This window comes from Nicotiana attenuata, unplaced genomic scaffold (assembly GCF_001879085.1).
Source record: "Nicotiana attenuata strain UT unplaced genomic scaffold, NIATTr2, whole genome shotgun sequence".
NCBI classification, from domain to species: domain Eukaryota; kingdom Viridiplantae; phylum Streptophyta; class Magnoliopsida; order Solanales; family Solanaceae; genus Nicotiana; species Nicotiana attenuata.
The window spans coordinates 240,097-254,826 of NW_017670458.1; the positions used below are offsets into that span (position 1 = coordinate 240,097).

The 14,730-nt window shown below is 35.2% G+C and overlaps 1 protein-coding gene across 1 annotated transcript; it reads right to left on the reverse strand.

Moving 5' to 3' along the window:
* Positions 1–7,664: 7,664 nt before the first annotated feature.
* Positions 7,665–11,188, reverse strand: LOC109239717 (ubiquitin carboxyl-terminal hydrolase 22). Its single transcript, XM_019406299.1, has 3 exons — positions 10,030–11,188; positions 9,194–9,312; positions 7,665–8,886 (listed from the first exon to the last, which is right to left on the reverse strand). The coding sequence occupies exons 1-3, from the start codon at positions 10,803–10,805 to the stop codon at positions 8,123–8,125; spliced, it is 1,659 nt and encodes a 552-aa protein (XP_019261844.1). The 5' UTR covers positions 10,806–11,188; the 3' UTR covers positions 7,665–8,122.
* Positions 11,189–14,730: the final 3,542 nt, after the last annotated feature.

The following is a 14,730-nucleotide window of genomic DNA, read 5'->3' on the forward strand; positions in this document are numbered from 1 at the left end:
TGATAATAGGTGAATTTGACTATAATCACGCACCAAATAATCACCTTCTTGTGAACTTTTAATGTGGAAAAATGACAACAAAATGCTCTTATTAGTGCTTTTCATGATTTGCAGGTGATATAGGTGTAAGGAAGGCTAAGGAGCGATTTTGGAGTCAACTATTGATGAAAAAAGGCCAATTGTTGAATTTCCCAAGTATCTCATTCAAAACAGGCCAAGATTCCGGGTACTGGTTCCACCGCGGTTCTACCGCGACCGCGGTGAAACCGCGGTGGAAGGCAGTTTCTGAAAGTTGAAGATTCCGCGAGGGCGTTTGGCCGCGGTTCTACCGCGACCGCGGTAGAACCGCGGTGGACACAGAAACTTCGGGGACCAAAGTGTAAAACACGGGATTTTTAGACCTAAACCCTATTTAAAACACTAGACTTCGCCCAAGAGAGGCATGTATTGATTTTTTAGGTTTCTTAGCAAGGAAAACAATTGTGAGCAAGTACTCTAAACATCTTTCTTCCTTTCTTTTGATTTTTATGATGAATTCAAGCGTAGTTTATTCTCCCATATCTATGAGTAGCTAAATTCCTTGTCTAAGGCTTTGATGGAACCTATTGGGTGATGAACTTCTTGTTTATGTGAATACAAATTGCTAGTTTAATCTTTATTTGTTCAACTTCGTGTTCGTTGTAGTTAATTGACAGGATCCTCAATTAGCTGTACCTATTTAGTGTGCATAACTTGGAAAAGAGTGCATATTTAGGGTATTGTTGAACAACACCACTCCTAGATTATTAGAGGAATCTATAATTTCGGGTTTACAGGCGGGATTAGGAATAACGAAGTCTTGGGTGCAATCTAGATTGAAGTGTGCTAAATAAAGCAAGCTAGTGTATCTCGGGAGAGTGCAATAGTAGATTACTGTGATTACTCGGGAGAGATTTGCGGTAAGATTAGCGTTCAAGATTGATAGAGATGAGTGGGTAAATTTGTATGAGCATAAACAGGAGGGAGTCCATCAATAGGGGAAATCATTGCCTTAGCTTTTCCTCATAATTGTTTACAACCTCATCAGTTTAGTTTACAGCTAGTTAGTTACTTGCAAGCTAGTCGTTAAAGAACACTCAACTGAGATTTGAATACTTGGGAAGCTGGTTCTGAAGAATTAGTGGGTCTGAAGATAGTGGTTGATAGGTTAACTCTCTGTGGATTCGACCCTGGGCGTAATACTCGGGTTATATTTGCAACGTCCGCAGAGTCTTTTTTTACAAGGCATAGTTGGGCGTGATCACTGGCCCTGGAGCTCAACTTCTCAAGTCGTCTGTAAAGTGCGCCACAGGCAGCGCCCCACGCTGCCTGTGGCCCTCAAATTTTTATTTTTGCCTTTTCATCCTATTTCTGCTCCAATTCGCGCACTTTCGTTCCAAATTATATCCGAATGATTCCTACACATAGAAATACTACGAATTAGCACAAATCATTATATTATACATCTCAAATCTACGAGATATGAGCAAAATGTGAGGCAATATACATCAAAATATGCATACATTAAGCCAATTATCAATGTGGGTATTCACCATTAGTTTTTAATCTCATGTTAGATGAACTAAAGATGCTCCATTTTAATAAACTTAAGGGATTAAATATGCCAGGGATATATTTAAAGGACAAAAATAGATCTACATAAAGTACAAATTTAACTAAAAACTCTTTCCATGTGACGCTAATTGGAATTGTATTCTACTATTTTCTTTAGGGGCCTCTCTAGAACCTTTATAAAAACATAAAATTGGAACGAGAGAAAGACTGAGGTAGTGATTGTTATTCAATCTGTATTGCTATAATGAATAATGAAACAGTAAACTTTCTGAAACAGAAACAGAAAGTTAACAGCAACAGAATGTCGAAATAATATCTGAAAAATAATTTCGGAATAAATCAAGCCCACTGAATGCACAGTGTATCCTTAAGGAAATTATTCTCCTCAAGTACCCGAGGTGCTGGAACTATATCTTCGTAGAATAGAACGATTTAACTCACCAGTATATTTGTACCATAATTCGAACCACTCAATAGTTGTAAAACACACTAAAAAATTTTATGCTGAAGAACAAGAAGATCAGAATATTTCGTATGGAAAGATTCTGGGATTAAGACATATTTATAGTCATTTTCTGGCACTGTTTTTGAAAAGGTTTGCAACCTTTCAGAAATATCCATGGCTATTGGAACAGGTGGGAACATTTTACGTTTGAAATATTTCGAAAAAAAGACTTAAAATAATTCAGGAAAGAAACGGACCGGGTCGCGTCGTGGATACTGGGTTATTCCGGGTTGAATTTTTGTTAATTAATTAAATTATTGAAAGAAATTTTGTCCTTAAAGATTAATCAATCAATCGTTGACCAAATCCGAAGCCGAGCCGAGCGACGACGATGCGAGGCTTACTTTCTTTCCAACCCATTTAATACCAAGAGAAGTGCTTTCTCAATATAAGCACATTCACTTTGACCGAAGCCGAAGCCAAAGCCGAGCTAAGCAACGACGACGCGAGGCTTACTTTATTTCCAACCCATTTAACACCAAAAGAAGTGCTTCTTCAATATAAGTACATTCACTTTTCTTTCCACCGCCAATGAGGAAATTGCTAGTGATTGTGGCTGGGCTACAGGAGAGGGAGAGAGTGCACACGCTCTTGGAGGCCGCTCAAGAGCCATAACGAGAAAGGCAAAAACTTATTAATTAGTCATTATTAAGTAATGAAAAAAATAGAAAGTGAAATTATACATCAATTAATCACAATACAATAAGAATAGACGAAACTTACGAAGATACATGTCATGTAATATGTTGGGTGTGTTTTCTTTTTAATGCTCATATCTGATATGGGAAAGAAAAAAAAAATAGGAGCAAATTTTATAGTTAAGGACATCTTCAAAAAGTCATAAATGACCCTCAACTTGTGTGCACTATACCATTATTTTTTTCAAAAATTAAAAGTTTTAAACAGTTGTATCGCACATAAATTAGAATTACATACGTCTCTTTTTTTTTTCCGTTAACTTTTTCTTTTTTATTTCAAAACTCGATTTCACCATTTTACACAGTCTCCGTTATACCCTAGCAGTAAATTTAACTTTTGAAAGGTCAGTAACAATGTGATATTCCATAAATAAGCAAGAACCTGAAGCCTCTCTTTTTGTTTATGAAGTTCCAGCGCGAACCATTACTATATCATACATGTGTATGTATAAATACATCTATCATATTCTATAGGTAGAATACATAGACAAACACTTTGACTATCACATAAATTTCACTTGAACACCTTAACTAAGCCATTTTCCATCGGTATTTTACCAAAACTCTGTTTTGTAGGGTTCTATTTGATTCATTTTTATTTTGTAGGAATTGGCATTCATGAATTACTACCAAATTGTGAGCATCAAATGTGTGCTAGGCACATATGGTCTAACTGGTCAAAATTTTGGAGAGGTGAGGAGATGAGAAAGCAATTTTGGAGGTGTTCTAAGGCTAGTTTTGAGGTGAAGTTGACAGAAAAACAGGCTGCTCAGGGAAAACTTGGAAAAAATATATGCGAAAGCCTATTGAAGTATAACAAAGAATATTAGTGTAGAGCGTTTTTTTCTTGAATGCTCCAAATGTGATATTGTAGAAAATAATATATGTGAAACCTTTAATTTATGGATATTGACACCTTGGCACAAGTCTATTATTAGCATGTTAGAGGACATTAGACATAAAGTATGTAGGAGACATGTTGATATGATAAAGTTTGTAGAGACTTGGATTACAGAAATTTCACCTATGGCAAGGGTGATTCTAGAAGAAAATAAGGAGTGTTCTAGGAAATGCAAAATTTTGTGGTTTGGAACTGATGGGTTTGACGTTGATGAGTATGAATACAAATATATAGTGAATTTGAGGAGAAGAACATGCACTTGAAGATTCTGGCAGTTAAGAGGGATCCCTTGTGCACATGAAATATGTGCAATCTATCACCAAAAAGAAGAACCATACAATTATATGGATCACCGGTATAGAAATGAGACATTTCTCAAGGCATATTAATACTTTCTTGAAGCAATCCCCAATATGAAGATGTGGGCTCACACTAATAATATGGTAATTGAGCCTCCAGCACCAAAGCCAATTCTAGACAGCCCCCTCCACCCCCCTCTCCCCCCAAAAAAAAGGCCAAGACTGAGCCTAAAAAAAAGAAGTATGGCAAGCTCTCCAAGCAAGGAGTGAAGATGACATATTCAAAATATCATCAAGCAGGCCATAACAAGTCTTCCTGCCAATCAAGGGTAAGTTGTAATATTTTTACCTTTTTATTCACTTCAAATGCTAACTTAAATAAGTGTTATATTGAAATTCTTTTAGGGTGGAATCAGAGAGTCTACAAGTAGATAATCAACTCAAGCAACTCATGAAATCTAAGGAAGTCAAGCAACTCAAGAATTAGGTGCAACTAATACAAGCAGTGGCAGAGGAAGGGGAAACAATACTAGATTTGACAGCGGCATATTTCCAAATGCACCTCCAGCGACTGCTCCTAGAAAAATTACTGTCGGGGATAAAAGAGCAAGGGGGAAGAGGTGTTGAATCTACACCACCATATGATGGACAAAAAAAGCTAAGAAATATTTGTTTTGGATGTTACACCAAGCCTAAAACTTGAATGACTGTAACGATCCGACCGGTCATTTTGAGCTCTAGCACGTCGTTCAACAGTTTGAGGCCATGAGCAGCTTCACTTCATGTATTATGACTTGTTCGCATGGTCGGAATTGAATTTCGGGAAGTTCGGAGTTGATTTGGAAAAAGAATTCTCATTCCGGAAGCTTTAAGTTGAAAGAGTTGACTAAGATTAGATTTTTGAGTAAACGACCTCGGAATCGGGATTCGAAGGTTTCAGCAGGTTCATATGATGATTTCGAACGTGGGCCTATATCCAGATTGGGTTTTGGAAGACTCGGAAACGTTTCGGCACCTATTGTGGGTGTTAGCATTTTTGGAAGAATTTCATAAGTTTGGATTGAAATACATTTCAGTGTTATCGATGTCCGTTTGGGACTCCGAATCTAGGAATAGCTTCGTATGGTGATCCTGGTGTTGGCAGGGCGATCGGAAGTGAATTCGGAGGTCTGTGGGTCATTTTGGAGTCATTTGGCTAAAGATAGAAATTTGAAGGTTTTGATGAGTTTGACCGGAGGTGGACTTTTTGATATCGGGATCGGATTTCGATCCCGAAAGTTGGAGTAGGTCCGTAATGTCAAAATATGACTTGCGTGCACAACTTGAGGTCAATCGGACGTGATTTGGTAGGTTTCAGCATCGAATGAAGAAGTTTGAAGTTCTAAAGTTCATCAAGTTTGAAATGGAGTGTGATTCATGGTTTTAGCGTTGTTTGATGTAATTTGAGGGCTCGAGCAGGTCTGCATTATGTTATGGGACTGGTTGGTGTGATTGGACGGGGTCCGGTGGGCCTCGGGTGGATTTCGGGTGGTTAATGGATCGAATTGGAATTTGGAGGAAGAACTGAAGCTGCTGCCTTCTGGTGTAACCTCACCTGCGAGACTTGGGCCGCAGGTGCGGAGCCACAGAAGCGGCTAGGAGGGACGCAAATGCGGTGTTTGGACAGAAGTGAAGAGACCGCAGATGCGGTCATGTAGCCGTAGAAGCGGGACTCCATCTGCGGTAGTTGAGGCACAGAAGCGAAAATGGGAGCCTGGTGAGAAACCGCAGGAGCGGTAGAGGGGCCGTACCTGCAGAACCGCAGAAGCGGTCGTGTGACCGCAGGTGCGGAAATGCTGGAGGCAGTAAGGTTCTTTAAATCGGGGGTCTTGGCTATTTTCTTCCATTTACCTCTTGTTTGGGCGATTATTTGAGAGCTTCAAGAGAGGTATTTCATCATCAAACATGAGATAAGTTAATTTCACGCCTTGTGAGTTAAATACATGATATTATTACGGATTTGAGCAAGAAAAATTGGTAGAAACTTGGGGTTTTGGTGGAAAGACCTAGGATAGGCATTTTTGGATAAATTAAGAGTAAATTACATGTTTGAGTTCGTGAGGTTATGGGTAAACTTTATCTTCGAAAAATTTCGGAATACGGGCACGTGGGCCCGAGGGCGATTTTATCAACTTTTGAGCGGAGTTGGGATTTTATATAAATTGAATTGTTACGAATATTAGGGTGTATTTTCATTGGTTTGCCCGTTATTTGGCTAGTTTTGGAGCGTCGGGGCATCGGTTTGAGTCGTTGGAAGGGCTTGGAAGCCAGTCATTGGACTTCGGAGCAAGGTGAGTCTTCTTTCTAACCTTGTAAGAGGGAATTGTCCCTATAGGTGAATTAATTGGATTTGTGCTCCTATTTGTGGGGTCTACGTACGCAGGAGGTGACGAGAGTCCGTGCATAGCTACTATTATATTTATGTTCGGGTAGTCTAGGACCCAAAAACATGCTATACTTGGAATATTTGTAATCTTATTGTCAGTTTGAATTGCTTAAATCACATCGAACTAGTAAATGAATTTCTAAAAAGATTAAACTTTATTTTCTTGAATTGTTAAAAGAGAATTGGCTTTTCTTTGGATAATTGTTCCCTGATGAATTCTTGATTGACTGATTGTTGTGTTTATTTATATTTGACCGCATTGCATGTATAATTTGCGAGCGGGGTAATAGATGCATCTATGGTTCGCGTCAATCGACCCTCTAGCAGTGCAGAGTTTAAATATTGTTGGATTGGTCCGTACGACCTCGGCATGATTTGCGCATGCTTGTATTGCTTGCTTTGAAATTTATTGAAGTTGATATTGCTTCTTCCCGACTTGAGAATATATGTATAAATGATGAAAAAGGAATTTGGGAATTTCACATAAAAGAAAGAATTGTTTACTTGCTTCACTCTATTGAATTACAATCATGTTTATATAAATTCTCGATTTGTCATGTTATTGATGTATTATTAATGGACCACTAGTAAGTGTCGAAGTCGACCTCCCGTCTCTACTTCTTCGAGATTAGGTGGGATACTTACTGAGTACACGTTATTTTCGTACTCATGCTACACTTGCTGTGCATTTTTGTTGCACAGGCACATGCATCTCTAGCGGCCTAGTAGGCATAGCAGCATGGTTGATACGGAGACTTAGGTGAGCTGCACTTCTCGAGACGACCCGCAGCCAGCAGAGTTTCTTTGAGATTTTCATATTTACTTTCTGTCCTATTTGTATTGTGGGCAGTTTTTGTATTATATTGCTTCCTAGAGATAGCTTATGCACTTGTGACACCGGGTTCTGGGATGATTATGGAATTATTTAATATTGAGTTTGTTAAATAATTATCGGGGCAACATAGTAAAATAATTAATTGTAATTAATTAACACTTACTTTTTCAATTTTGACATGTTTAACAGTAATAAAACTATTATTGACATGTTTAGATGATCTTTTCGCTTGTGAGTAAAAACATAAAATTTTCAATCATAAATAGTCATTTCTTGAAATTTCGAACTAACAATAAGCAGCTCATTTTTAGCCTTAAATTAAAGGAGGTACCATACCTCTTTTGACATTTACCAAAACCAATCATCCTGAAAAAAAAAAAAAAAAAAAAAAAAAAAATCTCGAAACTATTCATGTAAAGTATCTTCTTGAATGATAAAATCAAGTTATATGTTATAATTCAATCTCAACAAACCAACAGGACAAAGAGAGATCACTCTTAAGAACCCAACAATGAAAATTAATAGGAATCTTGAAGAGATTAAATGGACCAAAGAGAAGAAGATGCCCCTGCCATTGTTAAGTTACTGTACATTCATAAGGCTCCTTCTATGGCCTCAACAAGTAAATTAATGCTTGAACCAAAGTTGGTGGTTCCATCTTTGTACGAGTCCTCACCAAGAGATTCCCCCTAAAGGTTTCATCAGCGTTCCAAATTCCGAATCATATTACCATACAATTTTCGGCATATCATCCCTTAACCGGGACAACTTGGCTGGTGGAGAGTCCGTGGACTACCATCATGGTCACAGCCCCACAATACCTTTCCCCCGCTGGCCAGAATTGCACCCGATCACAAACTGCAGTTCTAGCAGCAACCAGCTATAGGAACAAATGTGTCGGCTCGAAGTGACATTGGTTGGCAGCTAACATCCTCACAACTCTTGTGGTAAAGCATCTTTTGTACATAGTACATCAGATAGCATTGCGAGGCCCTAACAACTTCTTCATCTACTTCAGTAATCCATGCATCGTCGCATTTGTACCATTGGTTTCTCAAACGCAAATACGTCACGTAGTGACCAGATTCTAATATCCCTGAATGCGTGACCACAGCGAAAATTTCAAATTCCGTAGAAATATCTAATTCATCACCGTCAAATGAAAAGATTCTGTTCCCGTATCTCTTTCGTACGATTGAAGATGATAAATACGGTTTCATGTCTAAAGAAAAAGGAAATTGCAGGTGGCGGTCAATCTTTCTGGACATTTTTCGGGTGGGAGAATGTTCAAATCGTTTTATATGAAAACATAGCACCAGTGGAAGCTTCTTGATAGACATCTGTTTCAATGCATCTTGCTTCTCCTGACAATTTTCACAGTACAGTTTCTGATCGGACCCCAACTTTTCTGGTCTTGTGAAGAGGTCCAAGCAACCGCCAAGAGATTCATTTGGCTTACACGACTTATTAGCCAAATCCTTTGGGCTGGAGTTGCAGCTACTCAAGTCAAGAGAAATGTCCATACAAGGATCATGAGTTGTTGAAGTGAATCCGCACGATGTACAGGTGACATCAGATCTCAAGAGCCCATAGAAAGTCCTATGAGCAATACACCGGCAATCTCCATTATCTGTTTAAGAAATGTTTTTTTATCAGAGAAAAAGAACTAGAGGAAGCCACAAATCTTCAGTTCTCAAGGTCTTAATACATGAATCATACTTTTTCTCATCAACGAAATTGGCCGCAGATAGAAGTACAGGCCAAAACTGATATCCCAGAAAGGAAATTGCGCATGTACATATATACAAGACCTCAACTATATCTACTAACTGTAGTACATTTCAAACACAGAGAGATGAACCATTATGTAAACAACAGGCCCCAACAAATGTCATACTTAGACAAGAAGAATAAGAGCCATTCTCAGCAAAAGATACCTTTGGTTGCCAAACTATCTTTCCCCTCTTTGTCATGGATCCTGTCAAGCATTGAAATGAAGAACTCATGAGCATCCTGCTGCTCGTAGGTAGCAAGATTTTCTGAATGATGCCACCAACTGCAAACATAAACACCACTTCAATTAAGACGAATCACTACATAAGTTTTCAACCTGTCAGCATCAAACAAATTTAACATTTTCCACGTATAAGCTGTAAGCATATGATCTAAGTTAGACAAATGATGATATATTAGTGGATGTAGCAGCATAGAGAAAATCTCCACAGACTTATTTTACCACGTTAAGAGAATAGCAAACTTGCTTATTGTCTGATTTTAGCATAAATGCACCAAATCTTGTTTATCCAGAAACTTCTAAGTGAAAACCTATGCAGATAGCGCTAAATATTACCCCCTCCATTTCAAAAAATTGTCTTAGTTTGACTTCGCACAAACTTCAATAAAGAAGGGAAGACTTTTGAGATAAGCGATCTTAAATATGCCATAGCATTTGTGTAGCTGTAAAACTTTTGAAACTTGTGGTATGAAACCTGTCATATCATTTGTGTGGCTATAAATGCTTCCTATTAAGGAAATATCAAAAGGTGGCAATCTTTTTTGAACAAATTAATAAGGAAATAATGACAATCTTTTTTGAAAAAGACAGAGTATCTAAAAGCAATGTTGTGCATTTGCTGGGATTAAACATTATTTACAATTTTGCAGACCATGTTATAATCAAATATCCAGTATCAACACATCAAATGGTGTGCACAGATAAAAAGCAATTTAAGGGTACAATGACAGCAGATAGATCCTTTTAACACTTACACACCTGTAAAGAAACCGAGCTGGACTATAAGGGGTCCGATCACCACAAAAGACAGCTGAGAAGATAAGATCAATATCACAAGGCAGGCACAACCGATCCGACGACATCTTTCTGCAAATATCTCGGTTATGCCTATCACTAAGGAAGTAATTTCTCAAAGGGGGTGCATGAAGCAACACTTGCAACACAGAGTTCATGAAACAAGTATTCCCCAAATTGTTCAAACCCCTTAATCCCAAGGGAAAACACGACTTTGACTTCTGATCCCTCCTTAAAAACAACGTCTTCATATTCTTTGAATCTAATTCCATCCCAAAACTCAACCTTCTCCTCTTGCTCAACCTCAACTCACTCTCCACAACCCCATTTTGATTTCTTGGAAACCCCATTATATGTTTACACATCACAACCTTATCGAAATCAGGATCATACACCTGATCACAACACACTGAGCAATAAAGCTCAGCCCTTTCCATGTCCACTGAAATCTCATGCCCAGCTTTACACTTACTATGCAAAAGGACATGGTTTGATTCAAGTGACAAACAACATAACACTGATGAACAGATCAAACACATGTAAAATCTACCCTCATATCCACTACAAATACTACATCTAGGTAGCTCTGATTTAGATATTTCTAATGTGGTCCTACCATATGGGGTTGTCTTAAAACATTCTTGGATCAAACTATACCCATTCATACCATTTTTCACCTTGTAATCTGCAAGATGTTTGCAGGGCTTTGGATTTTTATATAAAGAGTTGCTTGAGCACATACTGCTATTTGAATCTTGATAAAAAGTAAAGATCAAATTGAAAAATATACAAGAAGAAAAGGAAACAAGAAATAAAAATCAAAACTTTCAATGATCTATGTAAAAACAATCAAACTTAAGCTGGAAAAAAAAAATCAAGAACATACAGTACACTGATCAAGAAAAGAATAATAAAAAATCAAAGATATATTATTACTATATCTGTAAAAATTAAAATAAATGGATTGATCTAAAATTGATAATAAATTTAAAAATTATAAAAGATTTTAGGTCATATTCCAATTAAAAATTGATTAAAAAAAAGAAAGAGAATAGAAACAGAGACTAGTAGTGATAGAAGGGAAGAGAAGGGAAAGGAGGAGAAAAGGTCAAAAGGAGGCGCTTTTTTTGTGTAGGAGACCGACTATCATGTATTTTCCTGTGCGAGACAACACGGGTGTTACTGTGTAGCCCAATTTGGCATTTCGCGTGGCGAAATCGTGGCCGTGCTGACGTTTACTTATTGTTTATGTAGCACTGATGAAACCCTAATTTTGACATTTATTTGGCTTTTAACGAATGATGTTATTAACTTTTTACTTAAGCAACCAAATGACGAAGGACAAGCATCTTCTAGTGCAATCTGGCGGGCTTCAGTTAAATGACCCGGGCGATTTGGAAGGAGGTTGAATAGGAACAAAGTAAAAATGATATAGTGATGCACTCCTAATTCTTTTACTAACAAAAGTTTAAATTGATGTTGGTAAAAAGATTTAAATTGATGAAATTGTTTTATCTATATCTATCTATTTATAATTTATATCTATTAAATCCTTATTAAAAATATGTAGGAAGGTTAAAAAAATCAATTTCATAAGAATCCTCCGTATTAGCGATACATTACCACTCCATAATGTCCAATACCAAGTAAAAATAAAAATAATACTAAATAGACTGCATAAAGAGTTGAAATCGAGAAAAACAAAAAATACCCCCACGATAATATATTTTTATATTATATTTGAACTATTTTTCTACACAAATAATATTTTTTAATTAATTTTCGTATAATATTGAAAAATATCCAATTATTAAACAACAAGTAACAAAACATTTACGACTATAAATGTGTGAGAAAGAGGAAAACAATGGTCGGTAAGAGTCAATACCACTAATGATTCTACAAACATAAAGATCTAAAAGTGAAATGTCATGTCATTTAAAATTTATGATGGATAAAATTATAATTATGATTAAAAATTCAAAACAAGAGATGAACTAATATTAAGATCTAAATCAACATAGAATAGATTATTTTTTATGTTAAAATCAAATAATTAAATCTTTTAATTAATTATTTAGCAAACGAATCCAATTCAATTATTTTTTAAATTCATCGTATGAGTAAAATTCTTATTCAAGTTAAAAAGAAATCTTAGGGTACAAAAATTTATTCCATAAAAAGAGCGTTAGAACATGAAGTAAAAAGGTTAGTATATTATTAAGAATCAAAATACTATACAAGTATATGAGGAAGCAATTCTAAACAATAACAAGCTGTCAAGACTATATTATGAAGAGCCGACTCAGCTATAATGGGATTATTCTTTGTATATGCCTCCGACAGAATCGAAATAATATTTCTATGTTATGCATTACTTACAAATATCTTATAAAGAGGCATGACACTGTTAGTAATAATAGCAAGTGATGTACCAACAACGATTTTATTGTGTAGATTTGATATACCTCTTCAAATAATTTAAATAACCATCACAAATATATCAAAGCAGAGCAATTGTGCTAAATTTATAAGGAAAGAAAAATTAATAATATGGGATGAAGCACTTACGGCTAAGTGTCAAACGATCGAAATAATTGCCCGGAGTTCTAGAGATATATTAGATATTAATGAATCGTTTGGTGGTAAATTAATGGTTTTAGAGGTAATTTATGTCAAGTACTACCCGTAGTTCCAAAATCGACAAAAGCAGAGACTGTAAAAGCTAGCCTGCCAAAGCTATAATTCTGGCTTCAAAGAAATATAAGTAAGAACAGATCCACTATTCAGTGTTTTCTTGCTTCGTGTCGGAAACGAAAAAGAGCATCCAATAAAAAGATAATCTGGTTCTTCCTAAACACTTGGTTATCAATCCCAATGGTAATAGTAGTGCATTTGATAAGAGAAATATTTTCAACATTAGATTAAAACACAAATTGTACAACTCGCGTGATAGAATTAAAAAGATATCATATCTTAGTTAGTAGAAATGAATATGTTGATCAACTAAATAAAAGGTTGATTGCAAAATTTTATAGTAAAAATAAAATATTTTTCTGTTTTTGACTTAGCAGAAAATGACACCAATAATTACTACCAAGAAGAATACTTAAATACTTTAATACCAAATGGCCTTTTACTATACATGTTTGTTGTCAAGTTTATTATTTTTTACGTATGTTAGTGTCGCCGTATATATAATAGACTAAGTTAAAATTGATCTTCCATTGTATATAGGTTGATCTTACAGAAATATATGCTCGCCATGCTACTGAAATACTTAGATACGCCGAATAGCTTATGTAATAGCACACAGATGGTATATAGAAGTTTTGACAATAACGTCACACATGCAAAAATTATGATACTGATCAATGTGCTTCTAAGTATATTTTTATCCTTGAATTTAACTTTTGTCTTCCGAAACTAAAGAATATCCTTTTAAATTTTGTGTGAAAATTATTTAGTATGTTTGTGTTTTGCAAATATAATAAATAAAGCACGAGTACAAACATCCTAAATATTGGACTATATCTGCCGCAATATATTTTCTTACACGAACAACTGTATGTTGTACTCTCAACATGGATATCAAGAACGGCAACAAGAGTATTGGTTAAGGCAGAGCAACCAAAGCATTAGGAGGAAACATACACAAAAAATATTATCCACAAAGAAGTCTTCGTTAAGATACCATCACATTAATACTTTTAAACTATAATACGTAATTATCTAACTAACATGACAAAATTGATCAGTTGTATAAGTTTTAATGATGTCCTTTTATTATAAATTCATGTATTATGCTAATGTAACAATATCGTTCGTCGTTTAGATGATATTTATATTATTATACATAAAATTTCGCTCATTAATTAAATTTATTGTTCCTTCATATAAATAAATATTTAAATCATCACGTACCATTATTAACATGCAACGCACGTTCATAGATACTAGTACTAGTACTAGTACTAGTACTAGTATTATAAAAGCACGAATACGGTGTCGGATTACAAAAGTATCCTTTGAAAATTAAATTATCTCTTTAATACAATGTACAAAAACGTAAAATTAATAGATTTCTCTTAAAAGTCAAATAACAGTAGGAGTCTATTTACTTTACTTTCCCTTCAATGGAACAATTCTGAAACGTGGAGATGATGTTGAGTTATATATGGAAAAGGGATTAAAATTTTTAATTGATTTACAAATCTTAAATATTCACACAACTAATATAAAAGAAACTTTAGTACTAAGCTCTTTAAACACTTATAATATTTTAAACGAAGTGGAAAATTCTTAATTTTCCTTTAAAGTCTTGATATTAGTTCGTATAATGTAAAAACTAAGTTAAGTTAGATATCTTTTCTGATATAACTTATGTTCCTAAATATTACGAGGAACTACGTAATCAACAAGGAAAAATTTAATATCACATATTAAGTTAATTTAAATAATAAGAAAATAATTAAATAATAATCTATATCTGTATCTATCTATCTATGTCTATATATATCTATATGTATATCAATATCAATATCTATATCTATGTCTATATTATTACAAAAGCATGCATAAAAAGTTGGTTTACAAAAATAACCTTATAATATTAAACATAATAACTAACAATAAAAGGACATAGCCAAAATTCTAGACATTTGT

Bases quoted from the DNA above. Each gene is read 5' to 3' on its own strand.
- LOC109239717 (XM_019406299.1), bottom strand. From the start codon at position 10,805: ATGTGCTCAAGCAACTCTTTATATAAAAATCCAAAGCCCTGCAAACAT. The intron at 9,313-10,029 runs GTGTGTAAGTGT...TTATGTTTGCAG, and splicing joins CCAGCTCGGTTTCTTTACAG to TTGGTGGCATCATTCAGAAA. The intron at 8,887-9,193 runs GTATCTTTTGCT...TTTCTTAAACAG, and splicing joins AGATAGTTTGGCAACCAAAG to ATAATGGAGATTGCCGGTGT.